Consider the following 27,804-nt stretch of genomic DNA (forward strand, 5'->3'; position numbering starts at 1 on the left):
TTTGTTCTAAAGGCTCTGGCCGGAGGCTCCTTCTAGAACTTGTGTTATTCAATTTACAACATTGCGCCCAATCTGCGTGATCACGGAACAGGATAATAATCTGTAAGTATAGGGTACGCCCGCATTACAGTTGATTAATGTGAAGGACGCTGCAGCTGAAAGAACGTATTAACTGAGAAAGAGCTCTTCTGGAGAGATAAGTGGCCCGTGATTATCAATACTGTACCGTACAGAACCGCCTATAACTAAACAAATACGCAGAAAACAATGCCATTAGAAAGTTTTATTATTGTTGTTTTTCATACTGAACATCTTAGAAACGTGTACATATTATTCCTTCTTTTTTAAGATTAATACTTTTTGGTTCATGTAATTGGGATAAAAAAATAATAAAATCCGACGCACGTCCACGGGGGAAACCAGGACTAAATATGAGGCGAGAAAAAAAATCGGCATCACCGAAAAGAGATTCGTATCACCTCCGCCGTTTGCTTCTCAACTTAACGCCTTGTTGTGGTTGCCATCTGAAAAGAGGAGAACAAAGGGGGCAAGCGATGAACTCGTGCGTCTGGCACCGCCATATACTATGATTCGACATCACGACCTTTGAGTCCTCAATTCTTTCTATTCGATCAATCACATGCTTTAAAGACGATAGTCTTTCTTGGGCTACTTAAACGGAGAAATTTTGTCTGTCTGTGACTCGATTCAGCCACCCGGCCAAAGTGAAACGAAATATGCGCAATAGTCTTATATACCCATAGCCAAATCTAAACATCTAAGTCCAGTAGCAATCATCATACTTGTCAACATTGTTGAACAAGAACAAAACATTACGTGAATGTGAGGCAGAAAATTAATACATAAGTGATCTTTGCAGTGTTCCTTTCTAAAAAAAATTATGCATGGAAGCTTGGCTTTTGTTGTATCAAATGAAATAGTACCTCAACTGCAGGAAATCGTCGCCTGCTGTTGCCCGCGCCAGTATAGCACCTGGCCGAATTTTAAGAAATCAAACGGCAACAGTAACGAAAAGTTGCACTAGATAGGTTGTACGTTCCGCTTGGCATGTGTGTGGAGCAGGGCAACGTGGTTCTATAAACAATTTAGTAGGGTGCCTCGAATCACGCGCGTCCCAGCCGTACGGCAGCGCTACCATCGGGGCACCCGGCGTGGAGAAGTGTAACGCGGTAAATTTAAATTGACTTGAGCAAAGCTCTCACGCGTTACTTGGGAGGAACGAGACGGGAGAGGAACAGCCTGATAAGTGAGCGGGAAGCAGAAGGGATGCGTTTACATGGCAGAGGCGCCAGTCGACTATCGTCATTCGTCGACATTCGCAACAAAAAAAGCAGACACGAGGACAATTTTCGTTTGTATTTTCCTACTTTTGTCTTCTTGTTAACTAGGAATAAAAAAGGATTCAATGCACGATCATTTCCTTCAACGCTATTGCATCATCATCATCATCATCAACAACAACAACAACCAACCAACTCAGGTCCCCTGCAGGGCAAAGGGCTCCCCATTGACTCCCAACTGCTCCTGTCCTTTGCTGCTCGAGTCCACTGTTTGTGCCGGTATTGCCTACTTCTATCAAATAAATAATAAAAGAAGCTTGCTGTATGTTACGGTAATACATCAGCATTCACTGTAAACGCAAACTAGCCAGAAATGGAGTTTTAATCAAGTAATGTGCCCTGAAAAGTACCTATAGCAAAAAATGTACTCCCTAGGCATGATCTAAAGAAGTGGACGAACCTCCACGGTAGTACCGTTGCCCATCCGGGTAGCAAAATGGAGGATTTAGAACGACTTAACACCATTTGTGAGATGGCGTTCGGTTCCTTGTATACTACCACGTCCACAATAAACGCCCTATCTGAGGTAATCATCTCAAGCGGGCGGTCGCCATGTTAGTCTTCTGCTGTCTCCGTGCACCAGCACTTCAACCGTGGCCTAATGCTAATTAGAACGAGTAAGCAGGACGCAACGGTTCCACGCAGCTACAAAACCAATACCGTACGTATACCCGTATAGATGCTTCAACCAGCGCGATCACAGGCAGAGAGCGCGGCCGTGTTGTCTCAATCTGTTTATTTTGGCGATAGGTGGTGTCAAACTCTGCTGCTAACGAAGAGGCAGTTCTCGCCGTTGCAAACAATTGCAACGTTCATCTGCTTCGCTTGCTTGCGCATACATACACGATTTAAATTCCCGTGCCAGCGCGCCAACGCACCCGACTGCAGCGACTCAACTTGCCCTGGCGGCACGACTGGCTGCCCGGATGCTATCAAGTTCAACGCAGCGCGGCCGGTGACTCGGCGCTGTCGGCGCGGCCGGAGCTTCAAGCCTCGCCTTGGCCGTCGTTTTTTCTTATTTGTGAAGGACTAGTAGTGCCATTTGGTGGAAAGATTTTCATGTGCCCCTGTCACACGAGGAACGGCCGCAAACAGCATTTGGATACGGCGACAGGTGTGGACAGCTCGCTGGTAAGTGGTCTTTCATCAGTCGATGCGTTTGTCAAACGTTTGGATAGGGTTAACAGCGAAGTACCCGGGTACCCGTGCCGCTCACCGCTCGTACGCGCACGGGCAAAGAAAAAAGCGCACACTCGTATTATTTTACTTGTTTGTGGGTTTTGGGGTATGCGTTCGCATTCTTTTGTAGGCTGGTTTGTAACAGGGCATTCGAGGTAAAATCGTTTGTCGCGCGCGGCGTCGTTTAAAAGCAACGTGACGGTTACTTCGTGCTGGCGAAAATCAGCGCAGTCAGACGGAAGCGGTAAGGAAGGTAGAGAGGTCGGGGAAGAGGGCGCTAATATATAAAAGAAAGCGTAATGCAAGAGGAGAAATATAACACAACCCGCCTGCATTTCTCCGAACTTCAGGACAGAGCCGCACACGGGTGCGTTGTCACAAACTCGAGCGTACGACGTCTAAAAGTACCGTATATATATATATTTTTTTTTCAACGTGACCTGAGCCACTTATCTTCTCATTGCCGCGCATGCGGACCTGATTGTGTCCCTGTGTTTGAGCGCACAGCCATCCTTTTGCGACATAAGAACCAGCAAACGCGAGAAATTGTAGAAGCCAGCCACATCAGAAAAGCTGGTTCCGAATGTGTCAGTCATCCCTCTATCGCCCTGCTTAATCGAGAAGTCGCATATTTAGACGCATATTGAGCGCTATTTCGGTGCTTCTGGGAATGCGTGTTGGGGGTGGGAGGGGGGGTCTTAATCCATGTATGATGCGGTTATCTTTGCTGATTTTTCGCCTTTCGTGCGCCTCAAAGTTCGTTTTGTGGTTTTGTTGTTACGGTTTTTTAGTATTTTCGGCTGAGTGCGCCGAGAACTGTGACGCATTGGGGGCGCAGCAATTGGGCGCTTGGGCATATAAAGCTTTGAATTGTGCAATAATAAACTAGTTGCGAGTGTGCGCTTGTGCCGTCTTCATGTGTTCTTGTCCTCGTTAATTTGCGCGCAGTTTATTTTTCGCAATGCATAATTACCAACTCGCCCAACTCGCAACCCTTTTACAGATCCTATACTCCGTAAAAATGAGTTGCCTGTCCTTTTAGGTACGGCAAAATCTCGCGCAGCGCATCATTCTGCCAGGGGGCCATATCCTAATGTCAATGCACACACTATGAAAGCAGCTTGCACTTAATGCGTCACATTGTCTGCTGATAAGCATTTTAGATTCGCCCCTCTCATCATCATTCACTTCGTGGAGATGGCGGGATTTTCTTTCATAGCTTGTTGTCACTGCAGTAATTAATAGCAGAATCAGTCCTACAAATCACAAACGGTTCGTTTCACGTTACACACTAACACACTTTGCACCACACGGAGGAACAATCGGTTGCAGTGATGAGGCATAAGGGTAACTTGTTGTTAAAGGGTCATTGAAGACAACCAGCAAGTTGATTTCAAACGGAAGTCGGACCTCCGCGTAGCCATTTCAGCATTGATTTAGTGCCAAGCTGCCTTAAGTGCTGAGAAATCGCTGTTCAACTGCTCATCAAGCGTGACGCAAACACGACTGCAGTCGCTGTTTGCATCAGGATAAACCGGAAGCAAGTGAAGCAGCGGTGATTAATAGCAGTATACAAGCAACTGAATACAACATTACCACGTACCAAGCAGTTTGGTCAGTTCCGGTCAAATCGCTCATGCTTCCCCAAACTCCCCTGTGATTTGCCGTTCGAGACCACTAAGCAAAATGTTTCTCCATTGGACCTGTGATCAGTATTTACGCTTCACTGAAGAAGAACATTGGCCTTTTGAGGCCTCGCAAGTTTTGGCGTCGAACGATTTTCTCATGCGTAGCTCGCATGCTCCCTTGGAAAGCGGTACTGCCACCCCAAGTATGGACGAGTAGCACCATCCAGCGGCAGCCAAGAAAGAAGTTGTGCGCGTCATGCCACTTAAGCCCTTCCGGTGAAAACGTGTTTTTGCTAGTTTCAACCTTATTTTTAAAAAAATGGCAGGTGTAAGAGGGGTATAATAGTGTTCCCCGTGAGCTAATCTATCAACCTAGAGAGACTTGCATTTTAACTTCACTGTCATTTAAAGTTGTGCTCGAGTATATTGTGCGGAAGTAATATCTTTTTTATTGCTGCAAAAGCCACGATGGTTAATGTACTGGCACTTGGTTTTATGAAGCCTTTGCATTCCTAATTTAAGTACTGAAATTCGCAGGGAACCTGGCATGACAATTTTATTACTGTGCCGAATTATTAAGTTCGTTTAACCATTGTGTCTGTTTTGAATTTTACATGTGGGGCATTTTTTTTTCTTTTTTGCTTTTTCAGGTAGATGTTCCTTTGACTCCCTGCCTGCATTCCGCGCAAGGGGAAATTAGCCTCCGCATCGATGGCCAGAGTGTCTTGACTGCATCATCTTTACTGGGAGGACTGTGTAGTCTGTTTGCATCGTTCTGGGTTTTCAACATTCAATATCCCAAGAAGGCACACAGAGCTCTAACGTTTGTGGAACATGCCTTTTTGGACCTTGCCAGCACCAAACCACGTGTGAAGGATTTAGAACTAATTAAATTTTATCGCATCAATATCCATCACCAATATTTTATTTGTTTTCAATCCTGTAATCATTGGATAGTAGTTTAAAGAATTTCGTATTGTTTCTGACGTTTTCTTTTTTTTTTTTACTGAACAGGGGATATTTGATGGGCCCTTCTGTATGCTGATAATACAGCTATCTTTTAGGGAAGCAATAATATTAACCAACTAATATAACTTGAAACAATTATCTAAATAATGTTGGCAACTGGTGCCAAATGAATCAACTCAAAATTATCGGAAAAACACGAATTACATGGCTTTTTCTTCTCACTCTGAAGAAACTGTCGCGATACCACCCATTCTGTTCTATATCCTTGCAATTAACCCCTCAGACTGGGTCACTTTTCTTGGCGCATTTGTGTCTTTATCAAAACGCACTGGTATTTTCCGCAGCATATTTCTCGTTCTTTATATTACTCATTTATCCATAGCCATCTCATTGCTGTCTGTCTCCTACATCATTTATCTCTTGTGCCTTTACCATCTACAAAATGCTCGTTACCTTTCAATATCAAATCGTTACACAGCTCTCGCACATTTCACCGCCAATTGAAAAAAAATTTTGTTGTTGTAAACCACTGCAACCATTTTTACTTTGTGTACTGAGTACTGATGCGTACTGATAAGTACTCACGCGTTCTCAATCCTCTAGTATTATATAATGATGTCACTTACCATGCCGTTGTGTTTGTGCCTATATGTTTTTCGCGTATTTCCAGTTCTTGTAGTAATATTGTTTCTACAGTTTGTTCAACTAGCACACAGATCGCTCATTTCACCACCAACTGAAATTTTTTTGTTGTTGTAAACCACTGCAACCATTTTTTTCACTTTGTGTACTGAGTGCTGATGCGTTCTGATAAGTTCTGATAAGTACTGACGCGTTCTTGATCCGCTATTATATAATGATTTCACTTACCATGTGGTTGTGTTTGCGCCTATCTTTGTTTTTCGCGTATTTCCAGTTCTTGTAGTAATATTAATTCTACGGTTTGTTCAACTAGCATTATATTGCTGTCTTCCATTCCTAACTGGCGTGTTTTTGGCAATTTACCATTTTTGCTTTCTTATAGGAGGTCGCCCTAAGTTTTTATTTCGGAGCCTTCTTGTGTACACCATGCACCATGTAAACTTGTATGCGAAAGTTCGTTTGAAATAAACCTGAAACCGAGCAAAGCCGTGTGAAATCAGTACTCCCGCAGGAAACTAGAAACTCTCCCTTGTGGCCTTGAAAAAACTCCTTTCGGAAGGCCTACAAAACCGCCCCAGCTTTGCAAAACTCCATTCAAAAGAAATATATGCTTCCCTTGAACCTCCTAAAAACTCCCCTCGCGAGGCCTACAAAACGTAAAACTCCATGCAAAAGAAGTAAATGCTTCCCTTGAACCTCCTCAAAACGCCCCTAAAATAACATAAGTACTTCCCAAGGGAGCCATAATAAGCTCCTATTCAACCGCCTAAAAAGTCCATAAACATCACTTAAAAACGCCTTGAGGAAGTAAAGAATACTCCATTTTGATCTCCTTAAATTCTCCCTAACATTTCTTAACACTCCCTAACTACCTCCTTTCTATCACCTAAAAACACCCTGTTTTGAGGAGGTAAACAAAACCTCCCTGTTCCATGTAGTAAAAAAACTCCTACAAGGAGGATCACTAGAGGACAGGCGAAAAAGAACTTCTAGGGAGTATATGGGTGGAAAAAAAGTTTAGAGTGTTGGACGGCCACTTTGAATGCAATAGTGACGTAGCGCCACAAACAAACCAAGCATACAAGTTACAACACTACTTTTTGCCAGAAAATACAGTGGCGTTAGTAAGCTATAACGGAGAGAATAAGTCCGCAGAAATGAAACCTAATGTGCCACTTACCTCATCAAATAGGCATGAACGCTTCTTTTTATTGTAAGTACACACGTGTATACAGTAGGTGACCCTGTACAGAAGTCATGGAACTAGAGACCACAACCCGCCAGCGAAAGGGTTTGGTCGCTTCTCTTTATAGACCCTCAGTACGTAGTCATATCTTAGGTACATTATTAAACATTTCGTGCGCAATCCAATCCCTATTCTCATGCGCTTTCTTGATTAGTCGGTGGCCTCCCCCCTGAACGTTAATCATTTAACGTTAAAATTTGTCGCGCTTTAAATTTGCACTATGGAGTACCAACTGGCTCGAACCCTCACGTTGCCCGGCGTCACGTCATCCGGCAGCAAAGGAAACAGCAAATAGCTTCGAAAGCTGCTGTTAAGAGGCATGAGGATGTAATCATTCTAAAATACATCAGCTGTATGATTAGGGAGCCCACATTAAAGAATACAAAGTGAAAGCTGGAATTATAGCACCCAAATCTGCAATTCCAACCAGAAGCTCTGTGCTTGAATTTGAAGGCAAAATGTGACGGATTTTTGTATGGGGTTTATGCTGCAGCTATTTTGATATTTTTGCGGTACTTTCTGAATCAGCCTTGTGAGAAAGTGTGTGTCTGTTCGTGTGAAGATCAATCGGTGCCAAAATGGAGATGAACTAGTCAAACATCTAATTTTTGAAAATTAAAACGAGCAGGTGTGCCAATTTTATGGTTCCTTCATGTACTTTATTGTTTATGAAAACCATATCTTCCATTTTAGCCCCAATTATTTCCTTCTGCAAGTCCCCAATTGTGTATAGTTTTTGCCGGTTTTACAGGAACAGCTAACCATAGGCACGATGTGTGACGTCCCTGGGTCACTGCGGGAAAGTCATTGGGGGTTCGTCATTCTTTCTTGTGCTTCTTAGTTTTGTCAATTACATGCAGCTCGCAAGAAATTAGGACTATGCATTTTAATGAACTATGCCAGTCATCCTAATCAAGTCACGTTGCATGTTGCCTTCAGGGCCGCGTCATTAGCGTGGTGTGCTCCTTAAACACAACTACCAAGACAAATTTATAATTGTAGACAAATTTTAACATGATTTTAATGGTGTGTTCCATATATTTGTTTACTTCTGAACGATCCATTTTCTTTTTGCGGCACGTTAAAGGTTTTCGCTTGCACTCTGCACAGCTGCGTGCCATCCTTTCTTCAATATTTCCTCTCTGTGGTACTCCAGTCCACATTTGTAGTTACTGGAGGGGAACTTTTGTCTGCTTTTAGGACACTTCATCCAATGTGGTCTCCTCTCATGATCGCCACTTGAATAATTATTCTGCGTGACTAAATATTAGTCCCAACACCGCTTCAGCAACCAACACACAACAACACATATACAATCACCACGCACGCAATACACACACGCACAAAATAAAATTTGATTTATTAAGTATGTCGTCAGCTTTTCGCATGAGTACATGTACTCGGCAACTGAATCTTTTTCATTACGTTTGTTCTTAGGTGCACTTCGTGTCTATGATGTACAAAAAGGAACTTCCAATAGCCTGATTCTCATTTATGGCTGTGCTTTTACGTTGTCTTTTTTTTTTCAATGTTACCGATGAATAGGCGATAGCAAGCATCGCGACATCGTCGGCAGCATTTATATATCTGTTACTTCATCAGAACTTACCTGTGAAATCCTTCAGTTCTCTCCTGTTGCTGCCACTACGGCATCTCTTCCAAAGCAGAGTGAACGCCCATGTGGCCATGAAAACGGCGTTTGTGATGGCGAACGCCATGAAGAGAAGATTGTAGGAACCGATCACATCTCGTACGTAACCTGCATATCATTTCGATGGATTTTAAGGCGCCACAAATCAATGGCTTGTTACCAAATGTCAGTCAAAGGAGTTGCGCTCCTGACTAATTTATTGTAATTTGACAATGCAAACTTGCTTACTTCAAATTTTAAGTTGTGAAAACCTATGCAAACTGCATAAAATTGTGCTAACCGGGCCACACTTGAAATTCTTACGCAATTTAGAATTAACCATTGAACGCACAGCTCCTGCAGGATGTAATAGTTGCCGCAGAAAAGTGTAGCACATTTCGTAGTCCAACCAGTAGCAGCAACGGCGGCAGTCTATCACTTGAGTCGTATGGACGTTTACCGTATTCACGGCATAGCCACAGCGCAAAAGGCAAGATACAACAAAAAGGAACGCTGGGTGAGCGCTGCGCAGAAACGCAGGACAGCGCTCGTCCTTTCCTTGTATCAGGACTCACCCAAAGTTCCTTTCTTTTGTATCTTGTCTTTGCGCTCTAGCCATACCATGAACCCGTACCAAGTTGCCCAACTAGCCACTTTGTTTCTTTACGGGGAACACAGTACGTGCAAAGTACGTGCAATAATCTTATCTTAGGGCCACAAAATGTACTCTAACCCCCGGCACCGCCAAACAAGTTCCAGGTGTAGCCAGGTGGCGGCATTTGGAAATAATATCGTAGCATGTGGGTGTGTGTCCACACAAAGCCTCTTTTGTGGAGTCTACTGGAAGCTTCCAACTCATGGTTAAACTGCTGAATCAGTTTACTGCAAGACACTTTTTTAAATGTGGATGAGACAGTATTTTTTTGTGACTGGGTTACATTGATTTTCAGAGTGGTTGCGTTTTGCGGACCGATACTTTCGCTGTCTTAACGTGGGGTTACACGAAAAAAAAAGCAATGAAGTGAAGCATTCTTTAACAAATAGCGCTTTCAATTTTAGAGGGAACAAACGCACAAAAATTCATCTTAAAAAACGCACTTCACTAGTTCTGCAGTTCGTCTAATTTTAGTCTGTTTGCCTCCTTTACATTTCAAATGCCCTTCGTTCAAGAGTGTACCTGTAACAACTAGAAAAACATCAAGCCTTTCGGAAGTCAAGCTGCTGATATAGTAACCTGCAGGCACGCTGATTGTAACTCGCTAGAGTTAGGGGCCAGAGCGGACATCGCATTAGGAGCAGCACCACCTACGTGTTCAATAGGAAGGGGCTGGTGAGCCGTAATAGAGATGGCTCGCTCTACCATTCCAGAAAATCGTACAAAGTAATGTCGCCAGAGTAAGGTATCAAGACAGCTAACGCCCAGGAGAGAAGAACAAATAAACCACCCGAGGAGTGAGCCTGTGCACCTGCGGACTTCGTAATGCGGGGGTGGTACTACTGCTGGCTTGACGGACGGGGAACCTTGGCCTTTGTTGGAGATGCGCGGGATTTTCGACAGGTGTCCGCGAAATGCAGAAAGAAACAGGTTGGGAGGCACTTAACGAGGGATCTGCAGTCTTTTTACGTGCTTATTTCAGGTCGACGTTGAAAAGGAGCAGAAATAAATTTGGCTGTTATCTATTGCTTGTATTCAATGGCGAGGCGCGCATGCAGGCAACCGTGTGAGTGCGCCGTCACTGGTTACGTCGGGCTCCGCGGGATGCTTGTACTTGTCTGTGCTAAGCAAATGATATAGCTTGGACGTTACAAACTCTACCTCACCGAACGAAAAGTATTGCCTCGAGTCCAGTGTGAGTGCGATTAATAACATCTCTGTTGACACCACCGTTGAGAATCAGGTTGAAAGGGAGTAAATGACGCACGCCAGTGTTTTTTTTTTCTTTGGCGTGCGGGCTCAGTGGCCCAAGCCGCGCCATGTCCGTGGCGCATCGGTCATGACTGTGGCCGTTTCCAGTGTTGCCAAGCGAAGAAATTGACAGCTAAACTTTTACCACCTATAGCTTCGTCGGTGCAGTTCAACTTAGTAAAGGTCCATTTGTCTGTGATGCGGGAGTTTATGTCCTTAGCTTATTTTGAAAGCACGAAAGAAGGTATGACACAAGGAACTCTTCATTGCCACAGGAGAAGAGAACGTCCATCCTAATTAGCAGCATGCTGTTATTTCCCCTGAAATCTTAGCAATTTTAGAGGAGCACGAAAGATAGCAAACAACCTGACGGTACAACTTTCTTTGCGCTGCAACTTGCGACGGCCCCGTTGAAGAAAAATTTCTAAATGCCGTGTATTAAGGCCTTTCACGGATGGGCTCGCAACCATACGAAGAATTCATATAGGGACTTCTTAAAAGCGCCTCGTTCTTGGTCAACAGTAAGATATTCACTAAAATTGCTTGTATTCGTATTCGATAACCATTCCAATTGTTAGTATTTTGAAGATTTCTATTGTTTGCCATTGAGGATAAACTTGAGCAGGACCATTTTTCTCGCGGAATCAGGACCAGACGACGGTTGTGGGTCCAAACGATACATTCAGTAAAAGCCCCTACCGACGCTAGCGCCACCGCATCTCCGTAATGGCGCACAATGCATTAGGGCTCTAGGCTTGTTTCATGTTCGTAAACAATTAGTGAGAAAATGTAGGCATTCTCCACACGTATTCCCACAGTTTTACAGCTGCCGCTATTTCAGCGGCACGCGCTACAGACGTGATCGTCGGGAAGGAGGACAAACATTTTATTGAGCCTTTAAAGGCCCCTTAAGGGGGCGTGGTGACCGGCGTACCGGTGACCGCAGCAGCCCTCGCCGTGACCACCCGTTGGGTAGACAGGTCGGAGCTGCCCAGCGCCTCAGCCCAGTGCCCACCGTCTGGTAATGGGGGAAAGGGGTTGTGGGGACAATTCAAAAGGAGATGGTCCAGGGTTGCCACTGCTCCGCAGGCCGGGCAGTTGGGGGAGGGGTAGACGGAAGGATAAATACGGTGCAGGTGGTAGCGACAGGGGAGGGTATGGGTTTGCACCAGTCGCCATAGCCGTTCTTTCCTGTTGGATAAATCCGGGTGTGCGGGAGGGAGCTGGCGGTGTGAGAAGCGGAAATGTGCCGTAATGTCTTGGAAGGTTAAGAGACTGTCCCGAGCTGATAGGGCTCCGTGAAAGGGTTCCAGGCTAGGGCCTGCTCAGACGGTGAGCTCTCGAGCGGCCCTATGTGCTGCCTCATTTCCCCCTACGCCCGTGTGGGCCGGAGTCCAGATCAGCTCTATGGGCACGGGATTTTTGAGGATAATTCCGAGCGAGATTATGCCAGGGGCGAGATTATGCCTCTGGCGTAATTTCGAATGGGTGTTTTCGAATCCGAGATGATAGTGGTAGGGGGCGGCCTATGTGTAAGGGCTAGGGCTATTGCCGCCTCTTCCGCCTCAGCGGGTCGGATGGTGCGGACTGTTAGGGAGTTAAGGGGAGGAGTGTTGGGATGGCTGATTAGGGCGACAGCGTATGCGTCCTGCCGTCGATAGCAAGCTGCGTCCACGTAAACCGTAGTGGGGTGGACGGGGTATTTCTCTGTAAGCGCTCGTGCCCGTTGTTCCCTACGCTGCTTGTTGAAAACAGGGTGCATATTGCGCGGTAAAGAGCGGATAGTGAGGGAGCCATGAATGTCGGGTGGTACCGGGAGCCTGTCGTCACAGAGAATCGGGGCTTTAAGGTTAAGAGTAGCAAGGAGAGTGCGACCGGTGGGCGTGGATGAGAGCCTATTTAGCTGACCGATAAGGTGGGCTTCAATGAGTTCCTCCGCCATATTGTAAATGCCGCGTTTCTCGAGTCTGGCAGTGGTAGTGCTCCGAGGGATTTGTAGCGCCGTTTTGTAGATCTTTCGAATGAGGCAGTTGACTTTAGAGAGTTCGGCACGCGAGGGCAAGAGATACGGGAGGGAGTAAGTGAGACGGCTGAGCACAAATGCCTGTATCAGCCGGATACGTTCCGTTTCTTTGAGCCCCTTGTTGCGGGCAGCAATCCTGCGATTGAGGGCGATCGTCTGATTCACCTGAGAAGTCAGCTGTGCTAGGTACTTAGTGTTTGCGCGATTGCGCTGTATGCAGAGCCCAAGTATTTTCAGGACTGCCACTTGGGGAACATCTCTACCATCAATCCGGACCTCAATGATGGGTGTCTGGAGTAGTTTGCCGGATGGTTTGGCGGGGAGAATTAAAAGCTCAGATTTTTCCGGTGAGCATCCAAGCCAGACTTCACAAGCGGCCGCGGTAACTAAGTCAGCTCCCTGTTGGAGAGCCTCCTCGATTTGAGCGTCGCTGCCTCCGGTGGTCCACAGCGTAATATCGTCGGCGTATATGCTGTGGCGTAAGCGAGGGATCGCGGCGAGCTTACCGGGAAGGTGGGTTAGTGCAATGTTAAATAGGAGCGGGGATAACACTGCGCCTTGAGGCGTGCCAATGGTTGGAAGATGGATAGTGTCGGATTGTAGGTCGCCGAGCTGAATAACAGCCGTGCGGTTCGAAAGGAAGTTACGGATATAGTTGTACGTGCGTCTACCCGGAGCCAAAGTGGCAACGTTACGCAAAATAGCCTGGTGGGATATCCGATCCTTTGAAGGGGCAGCGATAATTTCGTGTTTTAATTGCAGGAGTACATCTTGAGTTGACAGCCCTGCCCGGAAGCCGAACATGGTGCGCGGAAATTGCCCAGTCTGAGTCATGTGGTTCACAAGTCTTGCATGAACGACATGCTCTAGAACTTTGCCCACACAAGATGTAAGGGATATTGGTCGCAGGTACTCAAGCGCAAGGGGTTTGCCTGGTTTCGGGAGGAGAATAACTTTAGCGTGTTTCCATTCGGATGGTAGGTCACCAGCCTCCCAGCAACGGTTGTAGTAAGCAGTTAGAATGTCGATTGAGCGATCGTCAAGGTTACGAAGCAGCTGATTAGTGACGCCATCCATCCCGGGTGCCGATCTTGGACGGATTTTGAGTAAGGCTGCACGAACCTCGGCCACGGTAATTGCCCGATCCATGACGGCATTGGCGGGTCCATGGTAGTCGGGAAGAGCCTCACAGGCGCCTTTGGTGAAGTAGAGTTCTTTAATTCTAGTCATGAGTTGGTCGTTAAAGCCGGGGAACTGTTGGATAATTTTGGTGAGTCGGTTTTTGCTGGCCTGCTTAGACTGAGTGGGATCAAGCATATGCTGTAGTATGGCCCATGTGCGGCGCATGCTGAGGTTTCCCCGCATGTCATCGCAAAATTGGCCCCATTGCGTTCGAGCCAGTTCAGCGGCGTATGAGTCGATCGTGCTATTTAGGTGAGCAAGTTTAAGTCAAAGGCGCCGATTGTGTTTTTGCCGTCTCCATCGTTTTTGAATGCTGGAATAAGCCTCCCACAGATGTTGCAAATGGAAGTCGACGGTTTCGGCTAAAATGTCGGCGTCAAGGGGCTGGTCGTGTTGTGTCTTGAAATGCACTAGACGATTAATCCATTCTTGTACGAGAACATCATCTTCAGGTGGATCTTGCGCGCGGCAAGTCCCCCTAAAGGCGTGCCAGTCCGTAATGTACTGCTGTCGTAGTTTTCGGGCAAGTGTGGCAGAGGTCTGAACGGTTGTCTGTATAATAAAATGATCACTGCCAAGTGTGTGGGGCGTGTAGTACCATTTAACTCCCGCTATTTTGTGGGACAGTGTCAGATCTGGAGAAGTGTCCCTCTGCGCAGTGTTGCCTACACGAGTGGGTCGAAATGCACGCACATTTGCAGCCACCGCTATTTCGGTGGCCTCCGATCCCGATGCCAGCGCCACCACATCAGTGTGACGGCGTAGTGTGTGCAGGTCTACACATTATATAGAAGCCCCATGCACGGTTACAAGCTGCGAAGCACCCACCGATGAGTGGCGGCCTCGCAAGGCAGGCGAGGCCCGCGATGAAGTTCATGGCACCAAGGCTGAGCGGCAGGGAGTCCTGGTCGAACCGCTCAGACACCATCACTGTGGCGGCGAAGATGCGACCGCCTCCGGACATGCCCACGAAGAAGCAGCTCACGAGGAGGAGCCAGTAGCTTCGGAGCAAGGCCGTGCCGGCCAGGGCCAGGGCCTGGATTCCGAATCCCCACAGCATCACGGCCTCACCGCTCAGAAGCTGCAGGAAGACGACAAACAGGGGAACATTTAAACGGGATATTTGCATTTTTATTTTTTTTTACGCAAGGCATTTTCCCACTTGTTCACGCAAGGGATGTTCCAATAGCCGCAAAAGTAATGCCCGGAAAAAGTATGAGCATTTAAATCTAACTGGCTTGCTGTGAAGCCCTCCTGCGGAAACTGCGTAAGGTCTATTAGCATGCATAATCCACTTTTTTACAGGCATGGGTTGGCAAAGCATAGAAAAAAAAAAGAGGCGACGTGTTCTGATGTCCCCCTCGATTGTTTCTTGCATTCCGCTATCTCTTTTTGCTTTTGTTTTACAGCGCTGTCAAAATCATTTTTGCTTTGTGTAGTCGGCGGTGCTGAATGCTTGTCGGCTTCGTTTTGTAGCAGCATGACATTGGCATGAAATAATGTCTAGACATACTAGCTCGGAACTACAGCAGCCCGAAAACTACTTGATTATTGCAATATTACATGCACGATTAGCGCGTTATTACAGAAAAAAATCTTATCCATGTCTTTATAAAGAAATTAGGGAGAAGCAGGTGCTAAAAGTGCGTCACACCTCCTTTGAAAGTGCGTCAAATCGATCGTGAAACCTTCAAAGACCCAAATCGCAAAGGAAGAACGCACCAATGCGACCATTTTTCGCACACTAAGTTAACGCATCTACGAACGGTCTAAATGTACACCGTTACGTGGTTTATGAGATGAAGGTGCACTATTGTATTTCTTCTTCATGATCGATGCGTGTGTTGCCTAACCGTTCCTTTTTCGGAATTTTCCAGTATCCGTTTTGACACAATGTAAATCCGGTTTCACGCACGTGCCTCGTGTCCAGAGACACGCGGCAGAGCTTTTCGGTTGCCCAACCGGTGTATGGGTGAAATGAGTTTTTTGACAAGGCACCATCGGTTCCATTAAGAAAGCTTCCGTTTTAACAACTGTAGATGGTGGGCTGTTTTCGGAGGCCTTCCTTAAGTGTCCACTGAAAGAAGTAATGAAGAAGGCGGGATTCCGGTCCCTCGGTGCTCTGGAGCGGCTCATGGAGTGTGACGAGGAGTTAGCGGTGGTTGTTTGAACTGTGGCCGCGCCGCCGCAAAGCTCACCCAGAATCAAAATCAGAATATTGGGATTAGAGAGGGCCATCTCTCACTTCCCTGCCGGAAAGTAGGATTGAGGTTACTTTCTGTACTTTTATTTTGTTGACAAGCCCCTGCCATATATTCTTGGCGTGAAATAGCGGCGAGGGAGCAACACAGTGGGACACTCCACAACACTGCTACCTAGCGGACGTTTCGCAATTTCCGAGGTCGTGCGTGTGATTTTGTTAGTCGGCGCCTCCTACCAACGCAAACGTGCGATTCATGTTCAAATTCTTTAAAAGGAGTCAACTGTTTTCTTAATCAAAGGTGGTTGTTAGTAGGTACTCGTCGCATGCACGTTCCTTCTCCTGTACCCTATTTTTTTGTGCCCTCGTCTTGTAAATGTCACCGTGCATGCCAACTTCACAAATTTTATCACCTGCTACAATATCACCGGTGCCTGCAGAGCCCGGGCCACCCCAACTTAATGTACTACATCCGGACGTTAATACAGCTTCCTAGCTGTAACGCCATTTTCTTTTACAAATTCCTAGGACCTGACGCTTTAAGAGTTGTCAACGTCTTAACAACGAAGAACGCTGGCCTTACCTTGTAATCGAGCAAGAAGCCAGTTCCGGTTCGGGAGACGAGGTCCCCCAACGCACCAGAGGTGACCAGTGACACGGCTTGGAAGTCCTTGAGGCCGTTATCCTTGCCGAAGTCGGCGGCTGTCATCGTGAACAAGATGAGCACGAACACGGTTACGGCGCGCGACACCCCGATGTGCACGAACGGCACGGTCGCCAGCGATCGAAGGTTGCGGACTACCCTGCCAGCAGTCGACGCCGGTGCCTTCACGAGCAGGGGATCGGTCTCCTCCGACTGCTGATCACCGGCCGTAAACCTTGACCAAAGAAAGCAGAAGTGGATGCAAAAGCCGCGTACGTTAAACTACGTTAAACTACGGTCGCCAAGTCGGCAACCGTAACTGACGGAACGCAAGAGCTTTTACATTAGATCTCAGGGGAAAAGGTAATTTTTTCGGGGGTAACTACTACAGACACGAGACAGTGACGTGTTTGAATAGTACGGCACGCCTCGTAGTTTTCTCCCGGAAAATTAGTTTTGGTGTTCCATGTTTTCACGGGCCAAGTGCGAGCTTGTCTTACGCTATTAAACATGCTCGTGAAATGCACCGTGGTTGAGGACTATATGGCACAGCTTAGCCAAAAGATTATTCGTGGACCTCAGGATTTGTACGATGAAAAAGAGATTGGGTTACGGTGGTCGTTGTTCTCGATAATTTCGGGTTATATATTAACTAAGTACTGACATCAAATTTTTGTATTACTTTACAGCGAAGCCGCTAGCCTCTAGTTTGTCTGAAAATGTTTTGTCGTGAGCAAGAAACCCAGGCAGGACCCAGCAGTTCTCGTCTAAGACGCCGAGCGCATGCATCAGGGCTAGTCAAGCATACAGCATAGAGCTCAGTATTCGTTTAAAAACACAGAAAACAAGCATCGAAACCGTATTATGGATGATAAGGCACCTGTGAACAATGAGACCCCTCCCCCCCCCCCTCACCGTGTGTTCCTAGTGAAGATTATGTTCGCCTATCATGTTTGAAGGCTAGGCAAGACGAGAGCGCATGCGTCACGCAAGGCAGTACCCATCAGTTGCCGCCAGAAAAGCCGAGCGCAAATGAAGGCCCCCGATACGACGAGAAACATTTCATACTTTCCCCCATCAGCATTTGTAATATGGCTTACAACAGCTTCGCTGGACATCCACTTTCGCATGGCAGGATGGCGACCATTTCTTTTTTTCACTGCTATGGGTGCCTACCAGCCCAGTTATAGAATGACACATTAAATGGTCGACACCAAAGTAAATAATTATTTACAGCCTATTTTATTCATTCCAATTTCGGTTTCGACGACACGAACACCGCTGCTATGGCGTAGGGCAAGCTCTCGCAATTAAAAAAAAAAAAAAAGAAAGACACGAACACCGAGGCGGCCGCCATGATAGGACCGTGACGGTGCTCGTCGCACCACAATCGGTCCGGCGCTCGCGCTCGAGCGAACGAGGCCGTTCAGACCGGTTGTGGTCGCGTGCGCACGAGCCGCATGATGTCAGTCCCGAAACTGCAACGTCATACTCAAGGTTAATCAGATCACGTCGACAGCAGCCAGCGCTTTGGCTACCTCTCGGTAGCCCTGACGTCAGTAAATCGGGGTGGGGCGCATGGCGCGGTACCTCAACGCATCATGCTGATGCCGATGCCGAGAGGGTATCCGTGTCGAGCTTCCTCGTACGTGCAACGTTCACAATTAATGTGTAAATATTTTATAGTGAACGGCTGCTCTTGAAACTATCGGGGGGGGGGGGGGGGGCGTCTCTATACACAGCTTTTTAAATAGGAATCTCAGCTTTGGTATTTCGCGTCAGTACTCCTTGAAGATGCCAACACGCGTGCTCCCAAGTTTTCACTTGAAGTTTCGTTTAGGCGGTGATTTGAGGCTGTTTTCCCCAAGTATATAACTCCACTCATTGCATTGCACGTGGCGTGTGGTGTGCATATTTACTCACTTGGGAGTCTTGAAGGAGGTGACGAGGATCTTAGATTCAGGCTGCGCATATGGTTTCACGTCGACGCTGCTTTCCTTGTGTGCGAGGAGAGGCGTCACCGCAGCCTTCTCGGCGGCATCCTGAGCACCGCCATGAACGGCGGTTTGTGGCACCCTGTCGACGAATACACAACCGAGCAGCATGCTGAGCTGCAGGGCGCCGAGCACGAAAAGTGCGAGCCGGAAATCCAGCGCCTGCCTTAGCGCCTCGGAGATGAGTGGAGACACGAAGCCGGAGACGGATGTCACCACGAAGAGCAGGCTCATGGCGGAACCCCGGTACTTGACAAAGTGCCGAGCCACCACGGTGAAAGGAATCACCTCCTCGCAGGCGACGCCCAGACCTGTGGCCCGATGAGGAAATACAAGGGAAGAAGGCTCGCGGCGGAATTAAAGACTTCACACATTTGGCGTCACTTTAGTACTAGGACTTTCGGGGTTGAGGCGTTAGGGGACGGCATTTACTGGAGCGCAAACGCCATGAGCTGAGAGGTTGCAAACAATTCACCTGCGCGAATCTCTTTGCAATACTGAGCTTGGTAGCAGTCACGAAAGTTTAAAACGGTGATTGTTGCCAAGCAAAAAAACAGGCATAGCTTGCCCTAGTGTTGCAAGGCTGAAGAAACACCAGAGCTGGCGGCCCTCTCCCTTCGTCGGAGATCCGACTTTTGTGCCTTACATTGATTTCCGAACTTGCCAGTGAAAATGAAGTTCTCCATGACTGACAGGCCAGTATCGTTTTGTACGCAGGCTTTCACATCTATGGCAAAGTGGACCGCGTTAGGTCGCGCTAGAACCCGCGGAAGCCCGTTTCGCGAACTCGGCGTCAGTGCTTTCTGCTTCAGACGCGAACGCACGTCAACTAGTAAGGAGAACAGCACGCGAAAGATCCCGCCACCAACGCTGGGCAGAGTGTCCTCCAGGGTCGAGCTGGCCGAAGCCGGGCGCTCCTCACGAGGTGCCCGCTCACGTGAGCTTTGTTGTCGGAGTTTTCTGGTAAGGCTCGACGGCGCCACTAAAAGCTTAAACTGCCCTGCCGTTAAAAAAGCCTGAAACCGACCGTTCACACAAGCTCTGTCCCATGATTAAGGTATCTAGAAAGGAGTGCGACACACTGCTGATGTTTTATCACTTGGTGCAATGAACTGCCCTATCTTTGCATTATTTTTTGTAGCCCACCACGTTACAAGAGATCACTTTTCGTTGCCTTTGCATCCATTGGGTCTGAGAAGCAAGGGTCATACAGGCTAAGAGCCCGCATATCAAAAACGCAACGCAGAAAGAAAGTGAGTATGAAAATAAAGGACACGCACCGTCGTTTATTTTTTGTTTAGTCTTGCTTTTCTGTGCGAACACTGCTGGACGTTAACAAGAGGGAGTCAGGGTAATTAGGGTGACGCAAAATACATTGTTGATCCCCTAGTGAAGATTGTTGCTCGGGCTGAGCGAAATACGAACATGACAGTTATATCCACACAAAGTTAGCAGTGAAACCCTTCCACGATTATGATTATTCTGCAAGCTTTATTTTCCCGTCATTATTTTTCTCAGCGCCAGTAACATTTGCCACTTAGCACCATTTAGACCACTTCAAAGCTTGGTTACCTCCACAATGATTTGCGATTCACATTCTGAGACAATTCAGCGTTCCCTTTCCGCTATATTAGCGACTATAGTCTTCTTTGGGCAGTATTTGTTTAGTTAATTTCCCCTGGGATAGCGTCAACTCGACATTCAAACCAAAGATGGCGAGAAAAGGAGAAGGATTGTGAGAGACTGAGGTAGAGGGAAAGAGGGAGAATGAAGGAAGTAAACCTGTGATGGGAGCTACAGAAGGCAGAAAGAGGGGGAGGAGCGTTGTACGGACAGAAAAAAAAACAGTTTGTCAGCACAAATCAGCCACATTTCAAAAATATGCTAACAGAAACTTATCGGCAGCGGTGGGACACGGCGTCTGCCCAAACTTTTTCAAGGAAGTTTTTTTCTTGAGGAAAAACATTAGAGTTATTACGTCTTCTGAACTCATCAACATAAAAAAGCGAAAGTTGGAAATAGAGAAAGAACACCTTAATACATTCGCTAATTCAGCCTCACTGGCTGTATGACTTGCTGCACCAGATAAGAATGAAGATGACAGTAAATGTTCAGGCGGCAAGTGCAAGTGGTTAAGAATATCTCGAGGCAAATCGCCGGGATATACAGCAGGAAATCTGCGTGGAAAGCGTAAATGGTACTCAATGGGGGAACGTCTTACGCTACTGTGGCTCTAACGGCGAGTACGAAAGAACAGTGACTCACCTAAAAGAACGCCGTAGAGGAATGCCACGAGTGCCGGGCTGTTCGCTAAAGAGCACAGCATGACCGGCACCGCGCAAAGCAGGGCACCGAACACGAGCAGCATCCTCTCAGAGAAGCACGTGTTTAACACGCCGTACAAGGGTCCTGGAAAAAAGAATGGAAATGGCAGAGGTGCTTACGAAGCAATCAAGAGGGCAGAGAATCCAGAAGTAGTCCGCACAGTCAGGAACAGAGGGCGGACTAAGGCAACTCGAAGCATGAGTAAGGGAAATGAAGATATACATTCGCAGTGCCGAATGCGAAGTTTCTGAAGAAACGAATAGCCTTCACGGCATTAATAAACCGTCCGTAAGAGTCACAGGACAGCTATTTTCCAATTTTAGGCGACAAACTTTGTATACACACGAAAACACAGGTTGGTAAGTAGAAACTGCTTTTTGTTTTATCGTTGTCACGTGTCATTCGTCTCGCAAAATGTGCGCAGCGAGGCCAGGCCAACGGCACGATGGTTGCTTTTCTGCGCAGTATGTCTTTACGCACCAGCTTGATCATTTCTGAATTTCTTCTCGCAGATATCTACGTTCTGTGCGCCAATGTATTATTTCCTCGCCCGAGCTTGGGGCGACTTAAAGGGACCCTGAATCACTCCCAATCAACGCTTTCCCTCTTTCCTTCGCGTGTGGAAACACTACGAACGCTACAGCGATCGTCAGCACGGAGTGGCACTGCGTGATTTGCTCGCCGCCGCAGATACGCCTTCCATTTCTTCCTTGCTTTTCCGGCTTCCTTTTTAACGTGGCGTTCAAATGCGTTCATTGCTGCAACTGAAGGAAGGTCGGCGAACAGTCGCTGCTCCGCTGTAATTACGTAATTGAAGCCGTCGAAGAACGCCATGACCGGGAAAGAGTGAAATATCTTTTGAGCTAGTATCTAAATTTTCTGACGGGCGTAGAGCAGTAATGTTTGGCTGACGTACTTTGCAACCCCTTAATACAGTAGACTCGCGATAATTCAAGCTAGAGGAGACCCTAGGATGTTGTTTGAATTATCAGAAGTTTGAATTATCAAAAGTTCTCATGTGTACGACTCTGGGCAAGGTAACACCACACAACGATTAGCGCTTGACTTGAATCACGTTTAAAATTTTTAAGCGCTTTGAAACCCTAATTGCACAAAATTAAAAGAAAGCTGATGCGTAAGCTCCAGGAGCCGAATGCCGTGAGCGTCACTTTCGTACCGCCGTACCGCTTTTTTCTTTTCTTTTTTTTCTTTTCTTTTTTTTGGTGACACGGACACGCGATTGCTCGATTGCGCGTTCTTCTTTTTGTTTTTGCCACAGTGGCCCGCGTGGTTTTTACTGCACTTCGACAAAAGTAGGCAGCCAATCATGTTTAAAAGTTTTCTGAGGCCAGTTCGTTATTTTGGTTTTTAATTCGCATCGTTGAAACGGTAAATAAGGTTCGAAAGTTGAGAAACATCATAGTCTACCTTGCTTGTGCTTTGTGTCGAACGTTTGTTAACTACCAACGCCTTGTTTTTTGGAGGCTTGAGGCACTTATTTTTGATTTTTCGACTGTTATGATTACACAAGCACGCAAATTCTTAAATAGTTGCGGGAAGACAGTCGATATTTTTTTGGTATGGGCACGCAAAAAGTACGAATTAACCGAATGAAGGAGTTTTAATTAAGCGGTTTTTGAATACATTGAAAGAATAGCGGGCCAACCAAAAATGTGAGTTTTGTTTGAATTAACCCTAAGTTTGATGTATCGCCAGTTTACGTATAAATACTGGATGTGTCGGTTGACTACCTTCTTCAAGGATTTAGGATTTCGAAAAAATTTGAAAGAAGTGTTGCAGGAATCTGTAAGTGATTTTATCATGAACTAAACTCCGCATACCATGCAAGTGAGTGTCATATTGAAATTATAGCACAATAACAAAGCAGCATCTTCTTCCCTCCTCAACTAACTTTGAGAAGCAAGCAACTCACTTAAATCCAAACCGCCATTTACGATTTATAAAATGTAAGAAAATTCAGTGGAATTTGTTTGAATTTCACACTTCGCGCATTTTGCATGCTTCATTGAGACAGCTGCTTGCCTGGATATAAAGGTTTTAGAGCGTCGCTGATAAGGTCTCAAGCCACGAGCGCATGCGCAGTGCGGCCCCTACGCAAGAAACTCACCTGCCATCTGGGACATGGTGATGGCCAGGGTCAGAGGCCATGAGGCGTCCTGTCGGTCGACGTGCAGCATGTCCTTAAAGCCGAGGTAGATGACCGCCTCGGACTTGAACATCACCATGCCGAAGAAGACGTAAATGGCCATGGACGCGGCTACGGGCCAGCAGGCACGGGAGTCTGGTAGAGCCATTGCGGCGCTGCTGCTGCCACCTCTACTGCTTTCACTGAGTGGCTTCTGCAATGTGTGGATGAGATGAAAGCAACGAGGAATCGCTGGTGACAAGGTGGGACACCTCGAAGCGTCGAGAACATCATCCTCAAACGACTAGGAATTCCCAAAAGTTAGTGTGGCTGCTCTACGCAGGCTTGCGAGCTACATTCATGGAGAATCGCATAAAATTACACTCGCATTCTATGCTGCTATTCATACCCCCAACTATACGGAGCTACATTTGCATTTATCGAGTTTATTCAGGCAGTAGGTTTTAGGCAGTGGAGTTTTGGGGAGAGGGATATATCAGTTCTTATGCTGCCGTATCCAGCGCAGCCTATGAAGAATATTTGGGCGAGTTTTTCTGCTCCCATTGGTGAGCTTTCCCAAGAGGTGCGGCAAGGATTGAAATATACATCTTTAGGTGGTGATCCATAGATGAAAACCAGACTGCCATGTCTTCATGTCTTCTTCTACACCAACTAGCCCGACATCAAGCTTTACTGAAAAGGTGGCCTGCAGCGCTTGCGCGCGAACGGAATCTTCGGCCAGTAATGCCTAACGCTATAGTGTCAAAATGATTCCGACGAAAGCGACCTTAACATCTCTTACTCAAAGAAAGGGCAAGGCTCACCATGGTCTGGTTCACAACTTACTGCATGAGCCACGAAAAACGACCAAAGACGTAGTCAATCATCACTGCAGGAATGTCAAGCCAATGAACGCTCAATTTAAAAGAAAAAAACACAAAGTGGATGGGAACATGGACAGCTTTCTATACAAGCCAGCTTGGAGATTTATTTGTACAGCTTGCAGCCGCTGGAACCAAATACAGAAACTATCTTCAGAGGAAAATAAGTGGTTCAAAAACAAGATCAGGGTAAAACAGGACAAGCGGAAAATACTCGACTGGGTGTCTTGTTCTTCTGTGGTGCGGTCTTTGCGCCGTTTATTTTCCATGCAAGACGATGTCTCAACCAGTTGAAGTTATAACAATCTCATTAAAGTTGTTTCCAAACTGTTAAAAACTGGACCTTCAACTTTTGACCGCCAATCACTGCGGTATCTTAAATGTGCTTGCCTTGTAAACATCGCGCACGCGCTGTCTGAATGCGCTATCGGACAGACAGAGTGCGCACTGGTTCAGATAACCCTTGTTCCTTATCAAAAAGTCCCCCTTGCGCTCTATGCGGCGAAGCATCGCCGTGGCTATGCAAAGGGCTGCAGTGAAGAATTTCGTATTAAATTAGTAGTCTTGCGGCTCTTGAACGGTCCAAAACATCGACCTGCGGCTAAATCACCGTGGGAAATTGAACCCGCGACCTCGTCTTTAGTATCACCTCGCCTTGCAGACACAGACACCGCCACGGGTTATCGAATGTTCAAGGAAATAAATATCTGTAGGCTAGGTAACGTCATGCTATGTTGTGGTAATTTGAATTGCAAGAGCATATTAGTTCATTATTATTAATAGAAGCTGGGCTGTACAATACGTTCCGCGACACAGCCGCCCTATGCCTGCCTAAGCAACACATAAACGCCGTACCAATTTTGGTAATTGTGCCGAAGCTTAACGAGGAAACTGGGGACTTGTTGGGCGAACATGCACGTAAGTTCAGCTTGCTCATGAAGGTGCGAGCGAGTTCAGCACGAGGCGCAAATCATAGCGTCTCAACTCGATAATTGTATTCTCGGTTGATTGATTATGAAGTTTCACACGCCGACGCTGCACAGGCAATGAGGCGCGCCGTACTGGAGGGCTCCAGATTAGTTTCGACCACCTGGGAATATTTAACGTGTGCAGAAATCTCGAACACATGGGCGTTTTCGCTTTTCGCATCCATCAGGAAAGCGGCCGCCGCGGCCGGGAACCGAACCCGCGTCCTTGGGCTCAGCCGCACAATGCCTAAGCCCCTGAGCCACCGCGACGGGTATAATTGGATCAGATTAACAGCATACATACCTGAAACTGCAGCAAGCTGCAACCGTCCCAGTAGATGTGAAGAGCCGAATGAAGCGAGCCCACCAGGACGTTTCGCTGTTCTTCTCCCGTCACAAACCCAGACGTTCACGACGGCTTTGGTTGCTTGGTCGAGAATCCTTTTTCATTCTCCAGTTTTCGTCACACGCGCACTTTCACAGGTGGTCTCCCAAGAGGTGCGCAATGGCTGCAGCCATCATAACGTGCCAGGTTTACCAAATCAGTGATTAACGCACTCACCTGAGCCAATGCCAGATTCGGGTTAGAACTACCGCTTGGCAAACACGCCTCAAGTACGGAGCCTGCTCGCTTCAAAGCGCAAGCGGAAGCTGAAGTTTCTAAATAAAAAAAAAAATCGGAGATATTCCCAAGTAGCAAACAGGGGCTTACGTCAGCGAGTTTAGTTCTAACCGGCTGCACTGGCCGGTGACAACTGGATTTCAGCCAGGACTAAGCGCACCGGTGTCGAATTTCTGGAACACGCGGCTTGGCTGTCAAGTGGTTCAGGCCCACGCTCTCGAGACAAGCGCGATTTGGCGTGCTATGCGACCCTCCGAAGTTGGCTGATCGCCCGCTCGGTGCAGTGGCCTAGGGAGCACACCACAGCTGTTGAGTGAAAGCATTCTTTTGAGGATATCGTCCGCGAGTAGCGGCGGCCAGCGCCCTGTCCTTTTATCTGTTGGGTTGACTGTCTTATCTTCCTTCTAGGGCGTCTTATCCGATTCGGTGATCAGCGCACATGCACGTGTGCGTTTTCGCGCGTTGTCCTTATCCCCACTCGCTATCACTCGCTGTTACTAGTGCTACAAATTAGAACACAATTGGGCCATGATATTAGCTTGGGACTTCACGAGGTAATAACGGGAACTTTGTCTTCCCGAAAGAATGGGATGTATGAGCTCTTCCTCCAAATGACGCACGTGAACGGTCCAATACTTGCATCACACTTGACAGATAAAGAAGGGGAAGTGTATTACAAAAGGTCTTATCAACACGCATTCGCGCCGCATCTACAGAGTAGATAGACTGAAGTACTGCTTTTAAACAATTTTTAGGTTTTTCGCAAGCATATTGGTTAGACCAGTCTGTTGACGAAAGCTTGCGTCATGGAGAGTAGTTTTTGCATGAATAGTGGTGCGGAATACACTGGCTGGAACGTACTGGCGGGCCTTTGTTTAACGCGTGATACTTCGAGAGCTTGTGAATGTTGAAAGATTTGGGGGCACCAAGAAGCGCCACTTTTTCTTTTTTGCAGATATCTTTACAGTTTTACATTTAGGCTTCCTATACAAATGTTTCAAAGCCTTCTTTAATCACGGGAAGCCACCTTTTCCAGGAGTAGTGAACGCTGCCTGGACATTTATTTTAAATTAAATTTGAAAGAACTGCTTCTCTCGTCTACCTTCCCGCCCTAAACATCCGCGTAATTCATTCTCAGGACTCAACAATCCTAGCGCACGAGTCTCTTTTCAAACCTTCATTAAAAATTTGGACAGCACTGAACGGAATTTTTTCCTAGCAGAAAACCAACAACCCTGACCCAGCAAAACGCGCAAAAAAGACGCTAAATGAGCAGAAGTTTTAGACCAAACAGACATGAACTGACTCCGGACTTTTTCCCCCACAGGGTCGAAAGGCTACCGTTGCGAAACGTTTTCCACACATGGCGTCAGTAATCTGGCCGACATTAGAGAAGAATGTCATAAAGGTATGCGAACAGAGTTTCCCCTAACGAAAACATCCCATCAAACGTCATGTCAAGTGCAAAATAATTATCACTGTACAGAGAATGAATGAATAAATTAATGAATGAACAGAAAAAAAAAAATGCCTCGTTTGCTCATAACCTAGATGTGGAACTTGGGAAGGATGAAGTTCTTTGTATACATACGTGTTAGTGTCCGCGAAACAGAAAGACAAAAATCCTCCCGTCAACTACTACCGCTATGAAGTGTTCATGACGTCACTTGTTCGGCGTGCATCTCTTGCGCACAGAGCTAAGTCGTGCATTTTCCGCATCGTAAGTTTCGTAATGAATCAGAGCTTGCGGTCATACAAATACCAATTCAAGGGTCTCGTAGAGCACTGAGAACATGCGGTAGCTGGCTGCCATGTCCTTTGTTGGTGCTGCTTCGGCCACTTGTTTCACAGTAGTACGTAATTGCTAATCCTCTGTGGCCTATGCCTGAGGGACCTTATTTTGGTATGAGAAAAAAGCATACACAAAAAAATACTGGAAAGCCGAGTAGCACTTGTGCGTTACCAGGACGGCCACCTTGCTGAAGCGCCGTTAAAGGGTTGAAGCCCAGGGGGCTGAGGCTCTTGGCGTCTCCTGTAGTCGTCGACGTCGAAATCGTCGCCCGTCTCATGTAGTCAGGGTACTAAAACACCTGGGAAATCGTTTACGCCTCGCGCTAGAGAGCATCACGCTTCAAAGACACGAGACTTTTACAGCAAAGCTGTATATATTCTACTCTCCAACGGTTTCATCTCCGTGGGCAAAAACGCCAAGGCGCCAAGAATACACTTACACACTGCATGTTTCGCCCCTCCCGAGGT

At 46.8% G+C, this 27,804-nt stretch overlaps 1 protein-coding gene across 1 annotated transcript; it reads right to left on the minus strand.

Annotated features, from left to right (window-relative positions):
• Nucleotides 1-257: 257 nt before the first annotated feature.
• LOC144169622 (monocarboxylate transporter 2-like) lies at nucleotides 258-26,070 on the minus strand. The gene is made up of 9 exons (XM_077698875.1): nucleotides 25,636-26,070; nucleotides 25,228-25,432; nucleotides 23,057-23,288; nucleotides 20,869-21,012; nucleotides 18,533-18,914; nucleotides 16,550-16,844; nucleotides 14,595-14,847; nucleotides 8,635-8,784; nucleotides 258-524 (listed from the first exon to the last, which is right to left on the minus strand). Exons 3-9 carry the CDS (start codon nucleotides 23,241-23,243, stop codon nucleotides 496-498), a joined length of 1,440 nt encoding a protein of 479 aa, XP_077555001.1. The 5' UTR covers nucleotides 23,244-23,288; nucleotides 25,228-25,432; nucleotides 25,636-26,070; the 3' UTR covers nucleotides 258-495.
• Between the last annotated feature and the right edge of the window lie 1,734 nt (nucleotides 26,071-27,804).

Source organism: Haemaphysalis longicornis, unplaced genomic scaffold, assembly GCF_048455015.1.
Source record: "Haemaphysalis longicornis isolate Haplotype H1 unplaced genomic scaffold, Haemaphysalis longicornis Haplotype H1 scaffold_2, whole genome shotgun sequence".
Lineage (NCBI taxonomy): Eukaryota > Metazoa > Arthropoda > Arachnida > Ixodida > Ixodidae > Haemaphysalis > Haemaphysalis longicornis.